We start from the raw sequence: 18120 nt of genomic DNA on the forward strand, positions 1-18120 counted from the left end.
ATAGAAGTCACTCTGTATTTAGCGGCTTTAGAATGGCTGCTGGTGATTTGGAAGAAGAACGACACAGCAATACCCGAATTCTGCCATTTATTCTGCAAAAGCGTCATCCAGCTTTTAATTAAACATATATACACAAATACAATAAATACAAATTTAACAATTGCATATAAACAATAACAATGAAGGATAATAATTAACGTTGCAACATACCTACAAGACAAGCAGTAAAGGGCACAGTCAGCACATGTAACGTCAGGCGCTCTCTGTCTCCTGTAGCAAGCCAAACAATATACTAATGAGGCTGGATCTCCGTTAAACCAAACACTTTTAAAATCCATTTCTGCCGACCAAAAGTGACAACAGAACCTCAAAACACATCAACAACCCCATGGTGTGATGTTTCCATTCAGTTTCAGACAGAAAACACTCATTTAAAACTTGTCAGCTTATACGAGAGATGGAGAGCATTGAGAAGCGCCTTACCTGCAAAAGTTTCATCCAGCTTTTGCCAGGAGTCTGCTGTACGTCACATGTGCGTCCTATGGGTGTTACATTAATTAAAGCCCCCCCTACTACAACAGACAAATAGGAATTATATACAAGAGATACAATGATTACATTCACATTAAACAAAATTCACAATATATAAAACAGAAGAATTTCAGTATAAAAAAAATAGTTTTGAGAATGTTCACAACATAACAAACTAACTCAGCCACATACTCCCCCCTGAACTTCTCAAAACACTGAGGGTCAGGTAATGGCAGAGTTCTAAATAACAGTAACATAACATAGCATGTCATTATTTTCTCACGGTACATCACAGTACTCTTATGTGCGACAAAACCGTCTCCCAACCAAAAGGGAAAGTGTCAAAAGGAAGCTGGCCAGACTTCCAATGTTCACTTGTGTAAGAAGGTGCCTTATACACAATCTCATCCTAATGAATAAATGACTGTTACTCCAACATTGAACTTACTTAACAGAATTATACATATTATACAAAGTGATCTCAAAGTGATCTCAGACACTGATCCTCTAGCTACTTGGTCCTCAGGATGACTGTGGTTCAGTTCTGGCACTTCTGCACCATGCATACTATCCGTTTCACTGTTGTTGGCCCTGTTTGTCTCAACCCCAACACTGTGACTCTCAGCACATGGTCCAGCATGACTACTTACATCACTACTGTCTGCTTGGGGGTTGTCAGCCTCTGGCACAGTATTGTCAGGGGATACTTCAGGAGGTTCAGATGATGCACATTCTCTTTCTGAAGGAACCACTGAAGGGGTTGTCTCTGCTACCCAACTGGCAGTACGCTCTGTAGGGTCAAACTCTGATCCAGTCACAGAGGCAGTTCTATCCACATCACACTGGTCCCGACTTGGTTCAGAGCCACTATCAAAGGAAGGCTCCACTTCCTGTTCGATTACCACTGGCAAGTAGCTAGCTTGCAAGATTAAGTTCCTATGAACAATCTTCTCCTGTCCATTGATAGTGTTTTTGATGTGGTATGTATGGCACTTTGAATCTTTAGAGACCACAGTGTACAGTGTAGAGTCCTATCTGTCAGCCAACTTCCTGCGACCACGTTCACCTCTGTTTACCAAGAGAACTCGATCTCCTTCCTCAATGTCTGCACCTTTTGTCTTCATGTTTTACAAGTCTGCCTGGTGCGGCTGGCTGGAATCAGTGTTGACTTGGGCCAAGATGAGAGCTTCCTTGAGGTCATCCCTCATTCTCCTGACATAGCTATCATAGTCAATGATATCACTGTTCCTCTCCACATTGTGGAACATAACATCCACCGGCAGTCTAGGGACCCGCCCATACATCAGGTAGAAGGGAGCATACCCAGTTGACTCATGAGCTGTACAGTTATATGCGAAAGTCAGTGTCTGCAGCATTTGTGGCGATTTAATCTTATCCCTGGGCGGTAAGGCTCTGATCATGTTCCCTATGGTTCTGTTGAACCTCTCAGTGTTCCCCATTGGGTGATAAGGTGTTGTTCTTGACTTTTTCACACCTGCAATCTGTAACAGCTCCTGCATCAGTTGGCTCTCTCAACTCGCCCCTTGGTCTGAATGGATCCTCTGGGGGAATCCATAGACACAAAAATATCTATCCCAGAGCTGGCACGCGGGTGGCACGGTGGCGCAGTGGTAGCGCTGCTGCCTCGCAGTTAGGAGACCCGGGTTCGCTTCCCGGGTCCTTCCTGCGTGGAGTTTGCATGTTCTCCCCGTGTCTGCGTGGGTTTCCTCCGGGCGCTCCGGTTTCCTCCCACAGTCCAAAGACATGCAGGTTAGGTGGATTGGCGATTCTAAATTGGCCCTAGTGTGTGCTTGGTGTGTGGGTGTGTTTGTGTGTGTCCTGCGGTGGTGGGTTGGCACCCCGCCCAGGATTGTTTCCTGCCTTGTGCCCTGTGTTGGCTGGGATTGGCTCCAGCAGACCCCCGTGACCCTGTGTTCGGATTCAGCGGGTTGGAAAATGGATGGATGGATGGAGCTGGCACGCAACTTGTTTTGCTGACTGGTCTGAGCAACAGAAAGCATGGGCCATCTTGGTGAAGTGGTCTGTCACCACCAATACATCCACACTCCTTCCTTTGGAGTCCTCTGCAGACCAAAAGTCCAGACAAACCAGCTCAAGGGGGTATGTAGTCTTGATACTTTCGAGTGGGGCTCTTCCCTCTGGCTCCAGTGTCTTGCTGACTACACAGCATTTGCAGCATTTGACATAGTCTCGGACGTCGTGCTCCATGGTACTCCAGAAAAATCTCTGCCTTGCCAGGTACAGTGTTCTACTCTGACCCTGATGACCGGCATCATCGTGGACACCACGAAGAACATGTGTGACTAGAGAGGAAGGTGTCATATAATGGTGGCGCTTCTTCCCAGTCACTGAGTCTTTACATACTCTGTACAGGATACCATCAAGCATTTTCAATTTCTCCCATTGTTTCTGAGTCTTAAGAACCTTCAGCGATAGTACAGCCCTTTCTCTCCTTGAGGGCCGCCTCCCTTGGGTGACAAATGGGATGACCTGGGACAATATAGCATCTCTCCTTTGTTCATCCTGGAGCTCTTGGAGTGAGAAGACAGGCAAGGCACCTTGGCCAGGTGGGATTAGCTGTTCCAGGTCTAGAGCCAACCAAGTGACCACCCTCTGGTTGGATCCTTGGTCCCATTCCAAATGACCTGAAAGGACCGCAGGCACTTCATCGCTTGTCATAGAGCAGTGTCTAAGGCTCTCAGGTGGGAATGAGCACTTGATACTCTGGTTGTTAGCACTGACTCTAAATGCCTCCCGGACCATGCCCTCTCTAACCTGCTCCAACTCCTCTAACAGTTCTTTGTACGGCTCTTTAATGAGCCTCTGGTAAACACGATTTTGGACAAAGGGCTGCCTGCTTAGGGCATCTGCAACAATGTTCTTACTACCAGAGATGTACTTGATGCTGATGTTGTATGGGGACAGTTTCGCTACCCATCTCTGCTCGCACGCGTTGAGTTTGGGCTTTGTGAGGATGTAGGTTAGCGGATTGTTGTCTGTCCAGACAGTGAAGTTGTGACTCTTTAGCTAATAGCTAAATTTATCACAAACAGACCATTTCAGTGCCAGAAACTCTAGACGGTACGCTGGATAGTTGCTCTGAGCACGGGTGAGAGCCTTGCTGGCAAAGGCAATTTGGCGTGCCTTACTCTCACCCTCTTAGACCCGAGATAGCACCTAATCCATCCTGCGAGGCATCTGTGGACAGGATGAATCGTCGACTGAAATCAGGGTGTGCGAGGACAACAGAGTCTAAGAGAGTAGATTTTAACTGTTCAAACGAGCCACGCTGCTCCTGTCTCTTGGATGTAATTTCCTGAACGAAGCAGCACCTCGTGCATTCCCTTTCCTCCCCTTAGGTGCAGCAGTCAAGGCAAACAAGGGCTTAGCTATACTGGAACAATCTTGGATGAACTGCTGACAGTACATGACCAGTGGTGGGACACCTCACAGGAGTCAATATCCAGATCTTCCAACCCCAGCCTGTGTAGGCTGTCATGAAAACTGGAACAAGGATGGTCGCCTGGCTTGCTGACCACTTCATCGCACAGCGTCTGACTCTGCAACTCAAGCTCCTCAGCTGGTGTCTGTCCAGTGGTCACATCCAAATCTTCAACAGCAATGCAGGGTGATACATTTGCAACCTTGGTGTTGCGCTTTAAGGTGATAGGTTTGTCAGTGGTGTTCAAAATCCTTACTGGGACCCACTTATCACCACTCATGGAGCGCACCGACCTGCAGACAATAATGCTTTTCTTGTGAGTTTGTGCCTTAGATGGTTCGATCAAGATGGCACTGCCCTCAGAAAGAGGTTAGGCTGCAGGTAATTTGGCCCAAACCAGGTGTTTTTGTTTAGGGAGAAGAGTCACTGCCTGCGCCAACCTGGCGATTCCAATGGCATCTGGGATTGTTTCACCTCTCCACCTGTTAATGCCAGACAGCATATTAAGAAACTGCATTATTTCAGGTGCTTTAGTGGACTCAGGTTTGCTTACAACATGCCAGAACTGGGGAGACTGCTTGAACCACTTTAGAAGGTGCTTTATAACATTTATGCCCAGGATAAACTGGTCTTTTTGCCCAGGGACCACCAAGGCAGGCACACTGAATGCACATCCATACACCTCCATCCTTAAATTGTAAATGCACTTGGGCCTAACCTGAACTCCACCACAGCCAATGAGCACAACATCAGTCTGGATATTGCCAGTCTCCAGTGCCAATCCAGCATTCTTTAGCACCTGCTCAGCTTCTTCATTAATGGTGCAAGCCATAGAGCCGGTGTCGAGCAACGCTTGTAGGGAGACTTTATCACCCACCTGTGCACTGGTATAAAACAGACTGTCAGCTTTATCAAGTCTAATCATGTTCTGAAACAGTACAGCAGTTCCAGGTGGGGCAGATTTCAGGCACTTCGTATACACAAACTGCACATCTTTATCAAGGTTGAGGGCTTCAACATTGTTACTCACACTGTCCCCTCTTGAGTGTGAGCAACTTAGTTTCCCTGATCAGATGAGCTAACATTCTGTGCAATAATGGCTTTGGGGCAGTCTCTCCGCTGATGCCCTATTTCTAGACAGGTTAGACATCTCCTCTCCCGCATACAATGTGTTCGTGTTGAGTGAGAGGCATCCCCACAGACTTGGCATGGAGGGAAATATGCTGGGATTGAAGCCTGTGGTCTAGCTGTAGCATGAACAGGCTGGCTGTTGCGCTCTAACACTCTCTCCAGCATACTTAGCACACATTCCAGAGCATTTGGCTCTGAAATGACTGCCTCACTTGACTTGGTTGGATTAGGCGGGCTGCACCTGGCTATGTTCACATGAGCACATGCAACTTCAGGTTCTGGCACACTGCTACTTGTTATGGCAGTGGCCACTTGTATAGCATGTGACTTCATCATGTTTGCACCTGATCTTTTAGCTCAGCATTCTCGCTGATGCTCATCTATAGCCTCTTGCACCTCTGTAATTGACCACTTGCTTTTAGGCTTACACTTGAAAACATATGCGAGACTATGGTCAGGACAGTTTCGGATAAACATCATGGTTATTTCTGCATCCATATTCTCTAATTTACCACCCTGACGTCCCATGTGCCTATTGGCCACTTCAGCAGTTGTGTTCAACCTGACTCAGCAGTCTATTGGCGTTTCTGTTGCTATTGGTTGGGTGGCATAGAAATCAGCCAGTGGTAGACATGAAGCAGGGCTCTCATGAAAGTAGCGTCTCAATATAGCATAGATTGTCTTAGGGTTAACAGTAACACCAGGTGAGGGGTTGCTTTTCAGTCCCACTTTGACTATACTTTTTGCCTTACCAAGGAGGTGGTTCAGGTCCTCATCTCCCTGTTCATGACTTGGAAGGCCTTATTTATACAGGTACACCTCCATCAGCTCAATCCACTCCTGAATGGAGTACCTGTCTGCACCATCGCCACGATACATCGGGGGGTCTTTGATATCCGGCCTCACTACTAAGCTCACTTTGGACAAATTTAGGGTTGTTGTCAGGTGGTTCAACCCTAGCTGACTCAGCTGGTGGAGGCTGACTTTGAGTGAATGGGTGCTGACTAGTCAGCAAACAGCTGGCTATGGATTCACCTATCTGGCTCCCCAACTCACCAATTAACACACGTAACTGTTGTACAGTGTTGTCATTTGTAACGGGAGTTGAGAATTGAGGTTCAAGGACAGGTATGTCATTTACGCTTTCTGATTCAAATGGTTCATTTAAATCATAGGTTAGCACTGGGGTCCTACCAACTGCTCCATCTATATTAAACAAACCCTTCCCCCTGCCTGAAAGCAGTGTAGAAATATTAAAGGTATGTAGATCTCTGCCTGCCATATCTTACACAGGAACTATTAAGCAGTTTACATGAAATATTTCAACTTATGTCACTAACTCTTAACATGAACTTATATTAACCACATTTGCGCTTATGCAAAACACCAAAAACCACTTCAGCAGCTACAACAGATCCACACTTCCACCAACTTGATATCCCACGATGTCACGAGCACACAGCTTGACCTCGGCGATCGGCGGTAGCTGATCAGTGGATCCGGGTCACATCATCAGTTTTATGTAGTGGCTTTAGAATGGCTGCTGGTGATTTGGAAGAAGACAGACACAGCAATACCCGAATTCCGCCATTTATTCTGCAAAAGTGTCATCCAGCTTTTTTTTTTTTTTTTTTTAATTAAACATATATACACAAATACAATAAATACAAATTTAACAATTGCATATAAACAATAACAATGAAGGACAATAATTAACGTTGCAACATACCTACAAGACAAGCAGTAAAGGGCACAGTCAGCACATGTAACGTCAGGCGCTCTCCTATAGCAAGCCAAACAATATACTAATGAGGCTGGATCTCCGTTAAACCAAACACTTTTAAAATCCTTTTCTGCCGAACAAAAGTGACAACAGAACCTCAAAACACATCAACAACCACATGGTGTGATGTTTCCATTCAGTTTCAGACAGAAAACACTCATTTAAAACTTGTCAGCTTATACGAGAGACGGAGAACATTGAGAAGCGCCTTACCTGCAAAAGTGTCATCCAGCTTTTGCCAGGAGTCTGCTGTACGTCACATGTGCGTCCTATGGGTGTTACATTAATTAAAGCACCCCCCCCCCCCCCCCGCTACAACAGACAAATAGGAAGTATATACAAGAGATACAATGATTACATTCACATTAAACAAAATTCACAATATATAAACTAGAAGAATTTCAGTATAAAAAAAAAAAATAGTTTTGAGAATGTTCACAACATAACAAACTAACTCAGCCACATGTACAACTAAACAAATAGCAAGAAAAGCTACTTCAAGGAATCCAAACACAGCCCTCAACTTTAAAAGATTCTTCTGTATTAATTATTATGAAATAAAATTTTATAATTTGGTTCCATAATGCAGTTAATTATCTTAGAACTAGTTATTGCAGGTTTATTTCAAAATGGCTTGTTATTACTTAACAATGTGATTTTTCTGAAATGCACATTTCTTAATGGCTCTGTTAATGTCAGTGCAATTTATTTATGAATGCCTCTTTTCATTTCAGGATTTTGACCAACACGCTGAATCTATTCACATTGGTTAATCATTTCTTGTTGATTACTTTTGCCTGATTGTAGGCAGTAGGCTACCAAAGATCTTTAGTGGCATTTGTACTCAAACAATGCAATAACATTAAGGCAGCTAGAGATGCCATAGTTTTGCACTTGAAATGTACAGAAATAATTTAACATATTGTGTGATGTGTACCAAGTAAACAGCATTTTTACTAAAACACAATAAACAGAATTTTAAAAGCCAAACAATATAGTTACACGTTTCCTCTATTACAGTACGATGGAAATACTCATAAAAACATGCATTAAGGACAATATGATGCCACTATCTCCAACTGCCCCTATCACTTTCACATAAAGGAAAGTAACCATGCCTGCAGGTCTGAGGCACCACAGGGACTCCCTGTCTAATGAGTCACTGTCACTTAAACACTTAGCTCCTCCTTTCCGGACAGCAGTCTGTTGGCCACATTATTACACTATATTATGATGAAGTGATGATATTTTGAGAATGCTCAGACAGTCAGCACTCTCCAAAATGTTTACACTGATAAAAGAAGATGTCAGTACACACAGTCCACACAGATGGTCACCTGGGATTTTCACCCACAAAAAATTTACCATGAACACATACTTATGTGATTTCTGTGATTTCTACATACTTATGTGACTTATGTGATTTCTTCATGGACACCTTCTATGCACAGTGTTTTGTATCAGGTGAGAATAATTGACAGCAAATGATTAACCAGTAGGAATAGGTTCAAGGTGTTGGTCTTTGTGCTGATTGTGAAGTGATGAAACATCATGAAAGATCCATTTTGAAATAAATATTTCTCATTAAATATATATACAGGATGAGTCAAAATTATGTTAACACTAAAGATACTGCTATTTATATACTTATATACAACTTTTATGCCCAATTTATGTGCCACATATGTTACATGTGTTGAACATGATGGCAAACAAGTTGAGACATTGCTGTACATCATCACATATGTTTTGTGAATAAATCGATCTATCTATCTCATTTATATCTATATTTAACATCTATATCTATATATATAAATATTGTACTGGGAATCAATTAAAAAAATAATCACAGATTTATATAGATTGCTGTACTTTTTCATGTCATCAATTATTTCATACTCATTCATTTTATTTTGGCACAAATGGTGCTCCAGAAGTTATTGGATAATGTTATAAAATATTAAGGGCATTTATTTTGATTGAAAGCTGTCTAAGTTTGTAAAAAGCTACACATATCTTAAAATGCAGCTGATACATTTTATACCATTACTCTGAAGTGGTAAAATAAATTACAATAATTACCCAATGTCGATAAAACATTTCCAGCTGCTTTAATTCACTGCCTGCACTTTTAATAACTTTCCATTCATGATCTGTAAACTGTCTCTTCATGATCTTAAAAAAATCCACTGTGGTACTGCTACCTGCAATAAAGAAAAAAACAAACATGTGGCATTTAACTAATTTAAGCTGTATTATTGTAATATACATGTGCATGTAGCTGTGCAAACTATTTAAATAACAATAATAATGAAACAGACAGACCTAAATTTTAAAATATTGTTTATAAAATCTTCTATTTTAAAATACTGTTTTCATCACTGTTTTTAGTACTTTTGTGAATGAACGAATTTGGATAAAAAAAAAAAATTAAAAAAAAGACGTTGACTCTTTCTACATGAGCATGTAAATCATGATGAGAGAGTCAAAGAAAGTGCTGGTTACTACATGCAGGACAAAAAGCACAGAAAGCAGTTTCTCTCATCAAGCTACATCAACAACCAATGTATAATACAAGATGAGATGTGGTTTCATGGAAAATCCTGCACACTATTCACAAAGAAATCTTCTCATTCAAATAAAAAAAAACAACTTATTTTTCTTTAAAGACATTGCCAAGTCTTGAATTAATTTCTTCATGTTTGAGAGACATCATGTACTATCAGGCTATTGGTTTCAACACAGTTCAGCAAACATGAAGTGTGCACAGTCAAATGTTTGCTAACAGCAAAGGATTGTCCATTCATACCAAAATGATTTGCACGTGCATTTTTCTGCTGCTCAGGAAATATATTTGTGTGCATCTTTTGCAGTACATTTCTAACCACCCCAACTGACTTTGAGGTACATTACCAGATATCTTTGATAAGATATGCCAATGTTGAGCACGGTCTCTCGCACCACATTGGCAGCTTCAAAGACATGAGCCACACTATTGTCTTTCAATGCTTTGCACTCCATTCACCAGCAGATGTCACCTGGGAGCCCAGTAACATGAACGTACTTAAAAAAAATTAAGTCATCTTGGAAGTATGTACATAAAGCTGTAGTACACATTCTAAATTCAGAGCTGGACTGAATCACGCAAGTCAGACTGAATCTGAGCAAAGACGAACCAAATCAAATACAATATTCTATGTAATATACACTTTATAAGAAGCCACATTGCTGGTCCAAATGCTGTTTTGCAAGTGGAAATGAACCATCTTAGTTATCAATAATTAATACAGAAATATAGGCTGTCCTGGGGCAGGATGAAATGGAAAAAAAGAATAAGCCAGAATTTTGCTCTTGATCCCACTGTGCAGCTTCTGAAAACTCTCCACTTCTATGTTTCTCAGCAAGGCTGCTGTGTCCAAAACTGTTCATGCAGTGACCAGTTTACTGTTGTGCCATGCTCACAACTACATATAGTTTCCAGCCATTTCAGAATAAAACAATCATGCAACCTTGCAAAATGTATTTAATGTGCACATACAACACAAACATACAAATGTTTTATATACACTCCAAGTTACATCAGTTAACATTTCCTTTCAAATTTACCAGTCAATGTTTAGAATTTTAAAAAAAAAAGTGTTAAAAGGAAATTTGTCTTTCAATCTTGTTTCACTTCCCTCAGTAACATCATCCCAGATGTTGAACCATTTTCCTTAACACACTCTGAAGTCCATTGCTGTACTTTTTTTGTGGCATATTGCTTGTGTACTGTGATCTAGAGACCTACAAAAACAAAGTGTTTTTCATACCTTTACAATTTACCTCCCACATCCTCGGCTTGCTGAAATATCAACTACTCTGGCACAGATACAGAACTTCGAAATACAAACTCTACCAAAATTGGATTTGAACATAGTATTATAAATGCCTTTCATAAAATAAATTAATTTATGACTATCAGATTCAAGTGGCCCACTGTTATATTTGACTTTAGAAAACAGCAAAGTATTTATTTATCATTAGGAGCTGGTTTCCATTTTATTTTTTTTTAATTTTGGCACAAATGGGATTCCATATTTTTATCATCACTTTTTTGAAAAGATGGATTCTTAAGTTAAATTGTAGGGAATATTTGCTTAGCCCTAAAGTACATTAGGCACGCTGTGGCTAACTTGCCACATTATCATGTTTGCAGAAACGTGAAAAAGAAAAGGCACCTTCTTGCAGTTTTATATATCACCAACAAGGACAGTTATATAACCTTTATTTAAAAAAAAATGGAATGGCACATATACTCTACTTTGTCATGATTTATTCCATTTAAACCTTTTAACCTGTTAAATAGTATAGCCTTGTGCTGCAGATATGGGAGTGTGCCAAGTATGCTAGTACTCATGTTGAGCTGGGCTATATTTACATGCAGTTTAACTCAGGAGTCGGACCTAATGTAAATTCAGCCATTGACTGCCTTTTAAACATTGTGTCCAACCTGTACTGTAGGTACAGGAGTGTGCAAATGATGCCATCAATGAAAAGTGATGCAAACCCCAGCACAATTTTTCAAGTCTGGAAAGTTAATTGGACTAGTTGTCGATGTGGAGAGATAGAAAAAGGTTTTTTAATGTTATTTTCTTGTGAGAGTATAATAATTATTAATAACTCCATGCTTTGGTCACCCTAAGTTTTTTTCTATAGACATGCAAACTAAATAAAGGTGTCCTGAAAATCCCAGCTTGGCATTTCCATCCTTTCAAATGTCACTGAAATGCACTGTTTGTTACAACTAGAGTACCTGCCCCAGCTCTTCGGTATCACGTACAAATCTAAACATGCCCTGATCTTCACGGAAGATTTCATCTACCAGAGCCTGGGGATGCCATGATGGGAAAATAAATAAAGTGTGTGTTGCACTTGCACCTGGTTTGAGCAGAGGGTGAATGAAAACAGCATGGGACAGCGTGGATCAGAGTTAAAAAGGGGGAGTGCAGAGTGGGGTCAGTGGAATTGACATGCAGCCGAGGGGAAAGATGGAGGTTTCCGTGACTAAAGTGACATATTATTTGGAACAATGACACATCAATCACTGTATCTGAAGGCCAACTTTCTAGCAAGGGTAATTGTCTTTGTGACAATTGCGTTGATGATTTTTGACCTACAGATCCTGCAGATGGCCATTTCACTGTTTGTAGTGTAGTCTATAGTAAATTGAAAATGTTCAAAATTGGTGATCCCTGGCACTGACCCCCCCCCCACCCCTTCACTGTTGCCCTCCAACAAGCTGATGACTTATGCAGGTATGGAGCATTTTAGAGTATATTAACTGAATCTAAATTAAAATAATGCAATTTGAAAAATAATATTTAAGTTGCTATAATGTAAGACTTTATAAGTCATTCAATTTTAGTTCAAATCAAGTTGCAAGTTATGCAGTGTCTTAAAAGTTCACACAATGAAATCATCATTTTAAAACATTAACGACGTTCGATGCCATCCTGGGGGCAAACCATAGTTGTACAGATGGATGTTTTGTAATGAATATGGAAGATTAATTTAAATGCAACATAACTACAACTGTGAATGCACTTCAGTTGCCTCATAGCTCTCTACATCGATAATAAAAGAGACTGCAATCGCAATACGCTGGGATACACAAACTCATAGAGCAAGCTCTCATGTTACTGGCATTGTAGACACAATAATACACACAGGTACTGACTGACTGGCTTATCTTGTCAAGCTCCTTACAATATACCTTGTCTGGCTAAGCTGCTAATCCATATTACTAACCGAGAATGCTAAACCGGATGGACGCAGGGACATCCGGCCATGGGCCGTAGCTGCAAAAAGACGTACTGCGCAGGCGCCCCAAGAAATGAGGCGGCGCGAGAGGCGGCCGCGACCACAGAAAAAAGGAGTGAGCACAGAAAAAAGGAGTCACACGCAGGCGACGCACACAGCGCCGCACGAAACCCATTGCACACGAAAGCCGCAAAAAGACGTACTGCGCAGGCGCCCCAAGAAATGAGGCGCCGCGAGAGGCGGCCGCGACCACAGAAAAAAGGAGTGAGCACAGAAAAAAGGAGTCACACGCAGGTGACGCACACAGCGCCGCACGAAACCCATTGCACACGAAACTAGCACACAAAAAAAAAGAAGCCGCTCGCGCCCATCTGCAAGCACCCACCCCCCCTACAAGCACCGGACAGGACACACACAAAGAGGACGATTCAACAAGCCCCTGGCACACAAAAAAAAAGAACCCAAGACCACCCCGCCCACCCTACAAGCAAGGGACGGAACACACACAAAGAGGAGGATTCAACAAGCCCCTGGCACACAAAAAGAAAGAAGACGCTCGCGCCCCACCAATCCCCCCCCCCCTCCTCAGACGCCGGAAAAGCACACAGCGCCGCACGAATCCCATTGCACACGAAACGGGACCCACACAAAGAGGAGGATTTAACAAGCTCCTAACGCACCAAAAAAAAGAAGCCGTGACCGCCACGCCAAGCCCATTAGAGACGAGACATGGCACACGAAACGTTCACAACAATGACGAATCAGACCCACAAACACACTAACATCAATAAGAAGTGACACCCAAAGCCCCATTTCTAAAGGAACCGTCCATATTAAACATACGTCATCTCAACACCTTCACACTATGCAGCATAGGTGGATCTCCTTACAATAAACCACTATTAACCGTTCAACTGCAGAAAAGGCTCCATATTAACAGTGAGTGCGATCCTCCTTATTACTTATCCATATTTAGGCACGCTGAGGAACAAACAAGTCATGAATACACGCTCACGGGTACAAAACGATTCGGCTCGGATAACGGGACCAAACACACGAACCCGCATGAAACAACAAAATACACGGCGGCGCATACAACGCGCTTCTGAAACTCCGGGAGAAAAAATGTCTCGGCTCCAAAAACACAAAGCTCAACTAACCCCGTTACAGAGACGTGCCCAAAAGGAAAGACACAATGAACGTAGACGCATGCAGCACGCGTCTCAAAGTGCTGCATCGAAACAGGCACGAGTTCAAACCAAAAGACCTCGTGTCTCAGACATACAAAAACGGGAGCGAAGAGACAGCATAAATGAACGCAGACGTCTACAACGCGCATATGAACTGCCAGAAAACAAGCAAGCAAGGCACCAAAAACAGAAAGCTCAACTGACCGACATACAAAAACGGACAAGGCTCGATACAAACAATGCACAACGTAGACTGAAACGGACTTTTCGCACAGCACAGGCGAATCGATTACACCTCCAAAATAGCGCGTCCCAAATACTAGACATGCAACAACGCGCCTCTCAAACGCCACAAGCAAAACCTGCCCGTCGCGGACATCAACGCCAGACACCTGCTAAACGCTTGCGCCACTTGGCTGACAACGCGTTCAATAATGAGTCCACTATTTAGGAAAATTCATTGGGATTAATGAATGTCATTTGCAATCATTGTCATTCACTTAACTTCCCTGAAGAAACAACTGGCAATACAAATAATGAATTTACAAGTTGTTGTCAAAAGGGTCAGATTAGACTGCCTCCTTTACATTCATATCCTGAATATCTACAGAAGCTTCTAACTAACGATGTGCCTGAAAGTAAAAACTTTATGAACTGCATTAGATCCTACAATAGTTCATTTGCTTTTGCATCTACCGGAGTACATATCAGGCCACCAAAAGGCAATGGCCCATACTGCTTTCACATATGTGGACAAATATGACATCCGTCTTGCGAAACTGTTAATTATTGATGAATGTACAATGGCATCCAGTCACTTACTCAACACCATTGATAAACTTCTACAAACGTTGATGAATAATAATATTCCCTTTGGAGGAAAAGTACTTTTATTAGGAGGTGATTTTAGACAATGCTTGGCTATTGTTCCACATGCCATGCGCTCAGTTATTGTTCAGTCCACCTTAAAATACGCAGACAATTGGCATTGCTTTCAAACAATACAGTTAGTACAAAACATGCGATGTCCAGATCCAGAATATAACAATTGGCTATTACAACTGGGAAATGGTACACTCACCAATACAGATGGACTTCACCCAAATATTATTACAATTCCCCAATCCTTTATCTGCGACGACTTAGTTACAGAGATATTTGGAACAGCAATCTCATTAGACCAAATACCCCTTTTAACACAACACAATATATTATGTCCAAAAAATATTAATGTTGATCACATTAATAACCAGGTCATTTCATTACTTCCTGGAGAGGCACGGCTCTTTCTAAGCTCTGACAAAGTTGACTCTGATGACGACAATGAACATCTGAATTTCCCCTTAGAATATTTGAACACTATTAACCCGGCCGGATTACCACAACACAATCTTAGCCTTAAAAACGGAACAATAATCATGCTATTAAGAAACCTTAACACTAAACAGGGTTTATGCAATGGTACACGTTTAGTCGTCAACACCATGACACACAATGTTATTCAAGCAACAGTTCTTACAGGATCACATGGTAACAATACTGTTCTCATTCCTAGAATTGACCTTACGAGTTCTGACCTAGCATTACCTTTTACATTGAAACGCCAACAGTTCCCCATTAAACCTGCATTTGCCATGACCATCAACAAATCACAAGGACAAACCATGGACAAGGTTGGCATCTACCTCTCTGAGCCCGTTTTTGGACATGGACAACTTTATGTTGCCTTCTCACGTGTTCGACGTTCATCTGACGTTAAAGTTAAAGTTATAAATGCTCCATGCCAAGGAAGACTCATTCAAGGACAGGACACCATCTTTACTACTAATGTTGTGTACAAACAAATATTCCAATAAACCATTACTCTGTGCCAAACACTGTATTTTTTGCTTTCTATATGCATCATCCACACCTCCACACTATTCTATATCTCATTCATACATCTCACTCTTTGTCATGCCCCAACGCCAGGGGTTGGCGAGCGAAGCCCCCTAGTGGAACAGAGCCAGATCACTGTCTTTGCGAGGTTTACACATTCTGTCAGTTTCTTCACCAGGTTCTAGTAAGAGCACAGGTTTCCAAAGAAGCATTAAAACATGAACAAAAAAAAGTATTATAATCTGGGTATTGCAGGAGATCAGCCAACCTATGTCCAATTTCTGTCGATTTAAAAATGGTATTATTGCTGTGGAATTATAGCACACAAACTATCCATACATCCATTTTCCCGCTGAATCCGAACACAGGGTCACGGGGGTCTGCTGGAGCCAATCCCAGCCAACACAGGGCACAAGGCAGGAACCAATCCCAGGCAGGGTGCCAACCCACCGTAGGACACACACAAACACACCCACACACCAAGCACACACTAGGGCCAATTTAGAATCGCCAATCCACCTAACCTGCATGTCTTTGGACTGTGGGAGGAAACCGGAGCGTCCGGAGGAAACCCACGCAGACACGGGGAGAACATGCAAACTCCACGCAGGGAGAACCTGGGAAGTGAACCCAGGTCCCCCAACTGCGAGGCAGCAGCGCTACCCACTGCGCCACCCGCACACAAACTATTTTGACATAAATATGTTGCTAGTTAATTTTGACAAACTTTTGACAACTTATTTACTATATGGCCCAGGCTGTTTCCAGGGCCAATGCACATCCATTATGCTTTCAGGAAGGTGTACGTAATAAGGTTGCAATCCAAAGGACTAAATCTCCTAGCAAAAACGTTGATTCATCATGACACACAGGCTGAAGGTACAAGGCTTGTGTGATAGTGGTAATAGCAAAGTCCATGTTTTAATGCTATATATAACTATGCTTTTATTTAAATTGTAAAACACAGAAATAACTGTGGAATGGATAGAAAAGAAAAAGATTTCATGAATGATAAGAAGGTCAAATTATTTAGATAAAAATGATGATGTAACGACGAGCCCTTACCCAGCCGGCAGCTACACCTCCAAGACCTGTGGCCTGGATAATTTACTGAGTTTGAATCTAACTGTCAAGCCGTACCTCTAACAAATTAAACTTTTCCCCACAATCGACGGTGTAAATATAAGCACAACAGAAAAACAGGTATGTAAAATTAAAATTGATTAATTGTATTAAATGAAATAACAAGACAAATCCAAAACAGAAATAAATATAAATATCCCTCCACCACAGCAACAACGAGACACCACCATATATAAATACAACAAACCCTCCCTTGCCCCTGTAACAAACAACGAATAACAACAATGAATGATATACGGAATGAATGATCGTGAATTTGAGACCAGTTATAAATACTGTCCTGAATACGGATGACTGAACTAGAGATAAGTGAGTTGTTTGATTTTTCCGGCAATTGGAGCAACCTCAATGTGATTCCTCGGCGCGTGGTGGATGACAATCCGACTCCGGGGTCTCTGCGGATGAGGGATGGAAGACAGTCCGGCGGAATGAAAAACAAACTATTGTAAAAGTGCGATGTGAAAAAACAGCAGGTAAGTTGATCCGTGGTTGTGAAAAAATGGTCTCCTTCTTTCTCCTTTCCTTTCCTTTCTCCTTTGGCTATTCCCTCCTGATTGCTTAAACAGTCCTGTGACGGATGTAATTAATTGGTAGTGAACAGGTGTTTTCCAGGTTTGAGGCTGCGGTCTCCTTCCATCATCCGCCCCCCTTTACGGGGACGGCATTCACTGACACACACATAAACAGCAAACGGGACGATGGAAACAAGACGCACGTAGTACTAACATTTGACAACACTAACTATGTAGCCCCGCTACAATGAAAAAAATTTTTACTAATGGCCAAATCTTAAAAGGCAGTACTATTATTATTATTTGATAATTATTTGATAAATAAGCAAAATCTGTTGTTGTAATTTACTATGAACCTTCAGTAACTGAGTAAATATACATTTAATAAATTGTTTATGATGAGTTACAAAATAAGAATTAAACACTTTGATGGTGCACTGATTCTTGACTTGAAAAAGTGATAATTTTTTCATCTCGGTGTATTAATACTTTTTCACAGGGAAGGGTAGGAAAAATTCTCAGAAACAATTCCTTTCAAAATCCTTGATGGTAAAACAGGTTTATTAAATCATAAAGAAACTTGCTATTATATGCAGATTGCAAGCAGTTCAGAAACTTACATTAACTGTCAACTGGCAGTTTCCAAAGCACAAATGAATGCTTTTAAATTCAAACATGTGTCAATCAGAG

General features: G+C 41.7%; 1 protein-coding gene across 2 annotated transcripts in view; it reads right to left on the bottom strand.

Moving 5' to 3' along the window:
• Positions 1-18120, bottom strand: part of aasdhppt (aminoadipate-semialdehyde dehydrogenase-phosphopantetheinyl transferase) — a 94539-nt gene that overhangs the window by 33004 nt on the left and 43415 nt on the right. For both annotated transcript variants that reach the window (XM_051926896.1, XM_051926895.1), the window contains exon 3: positions 8991-9112. In XM_051926896.1, coding sequence (XP_051782856.1) covers positions 8991-9112 — 122 coding nt within the window. The remainder of the gene's footprint in view (positions 1-8990; positions 9113-18120) is intronic.

This window comes from Erpetoichthys calabaricus, chromosome 4 (genome assembly GCF_900747795.2).
Source record: "Erpetoichthys calabaricus chromosome 4, fErpCal1.3, whole genome shotgun sequence".
In the NCBI taxonomy this organism is placed as follows: Eukaryota; Metazoa; Chordata; class Cladistia; order Polypteriformes; family Polypteridae; genus Erpetoichthys; species Erpetoichthys calabaricus.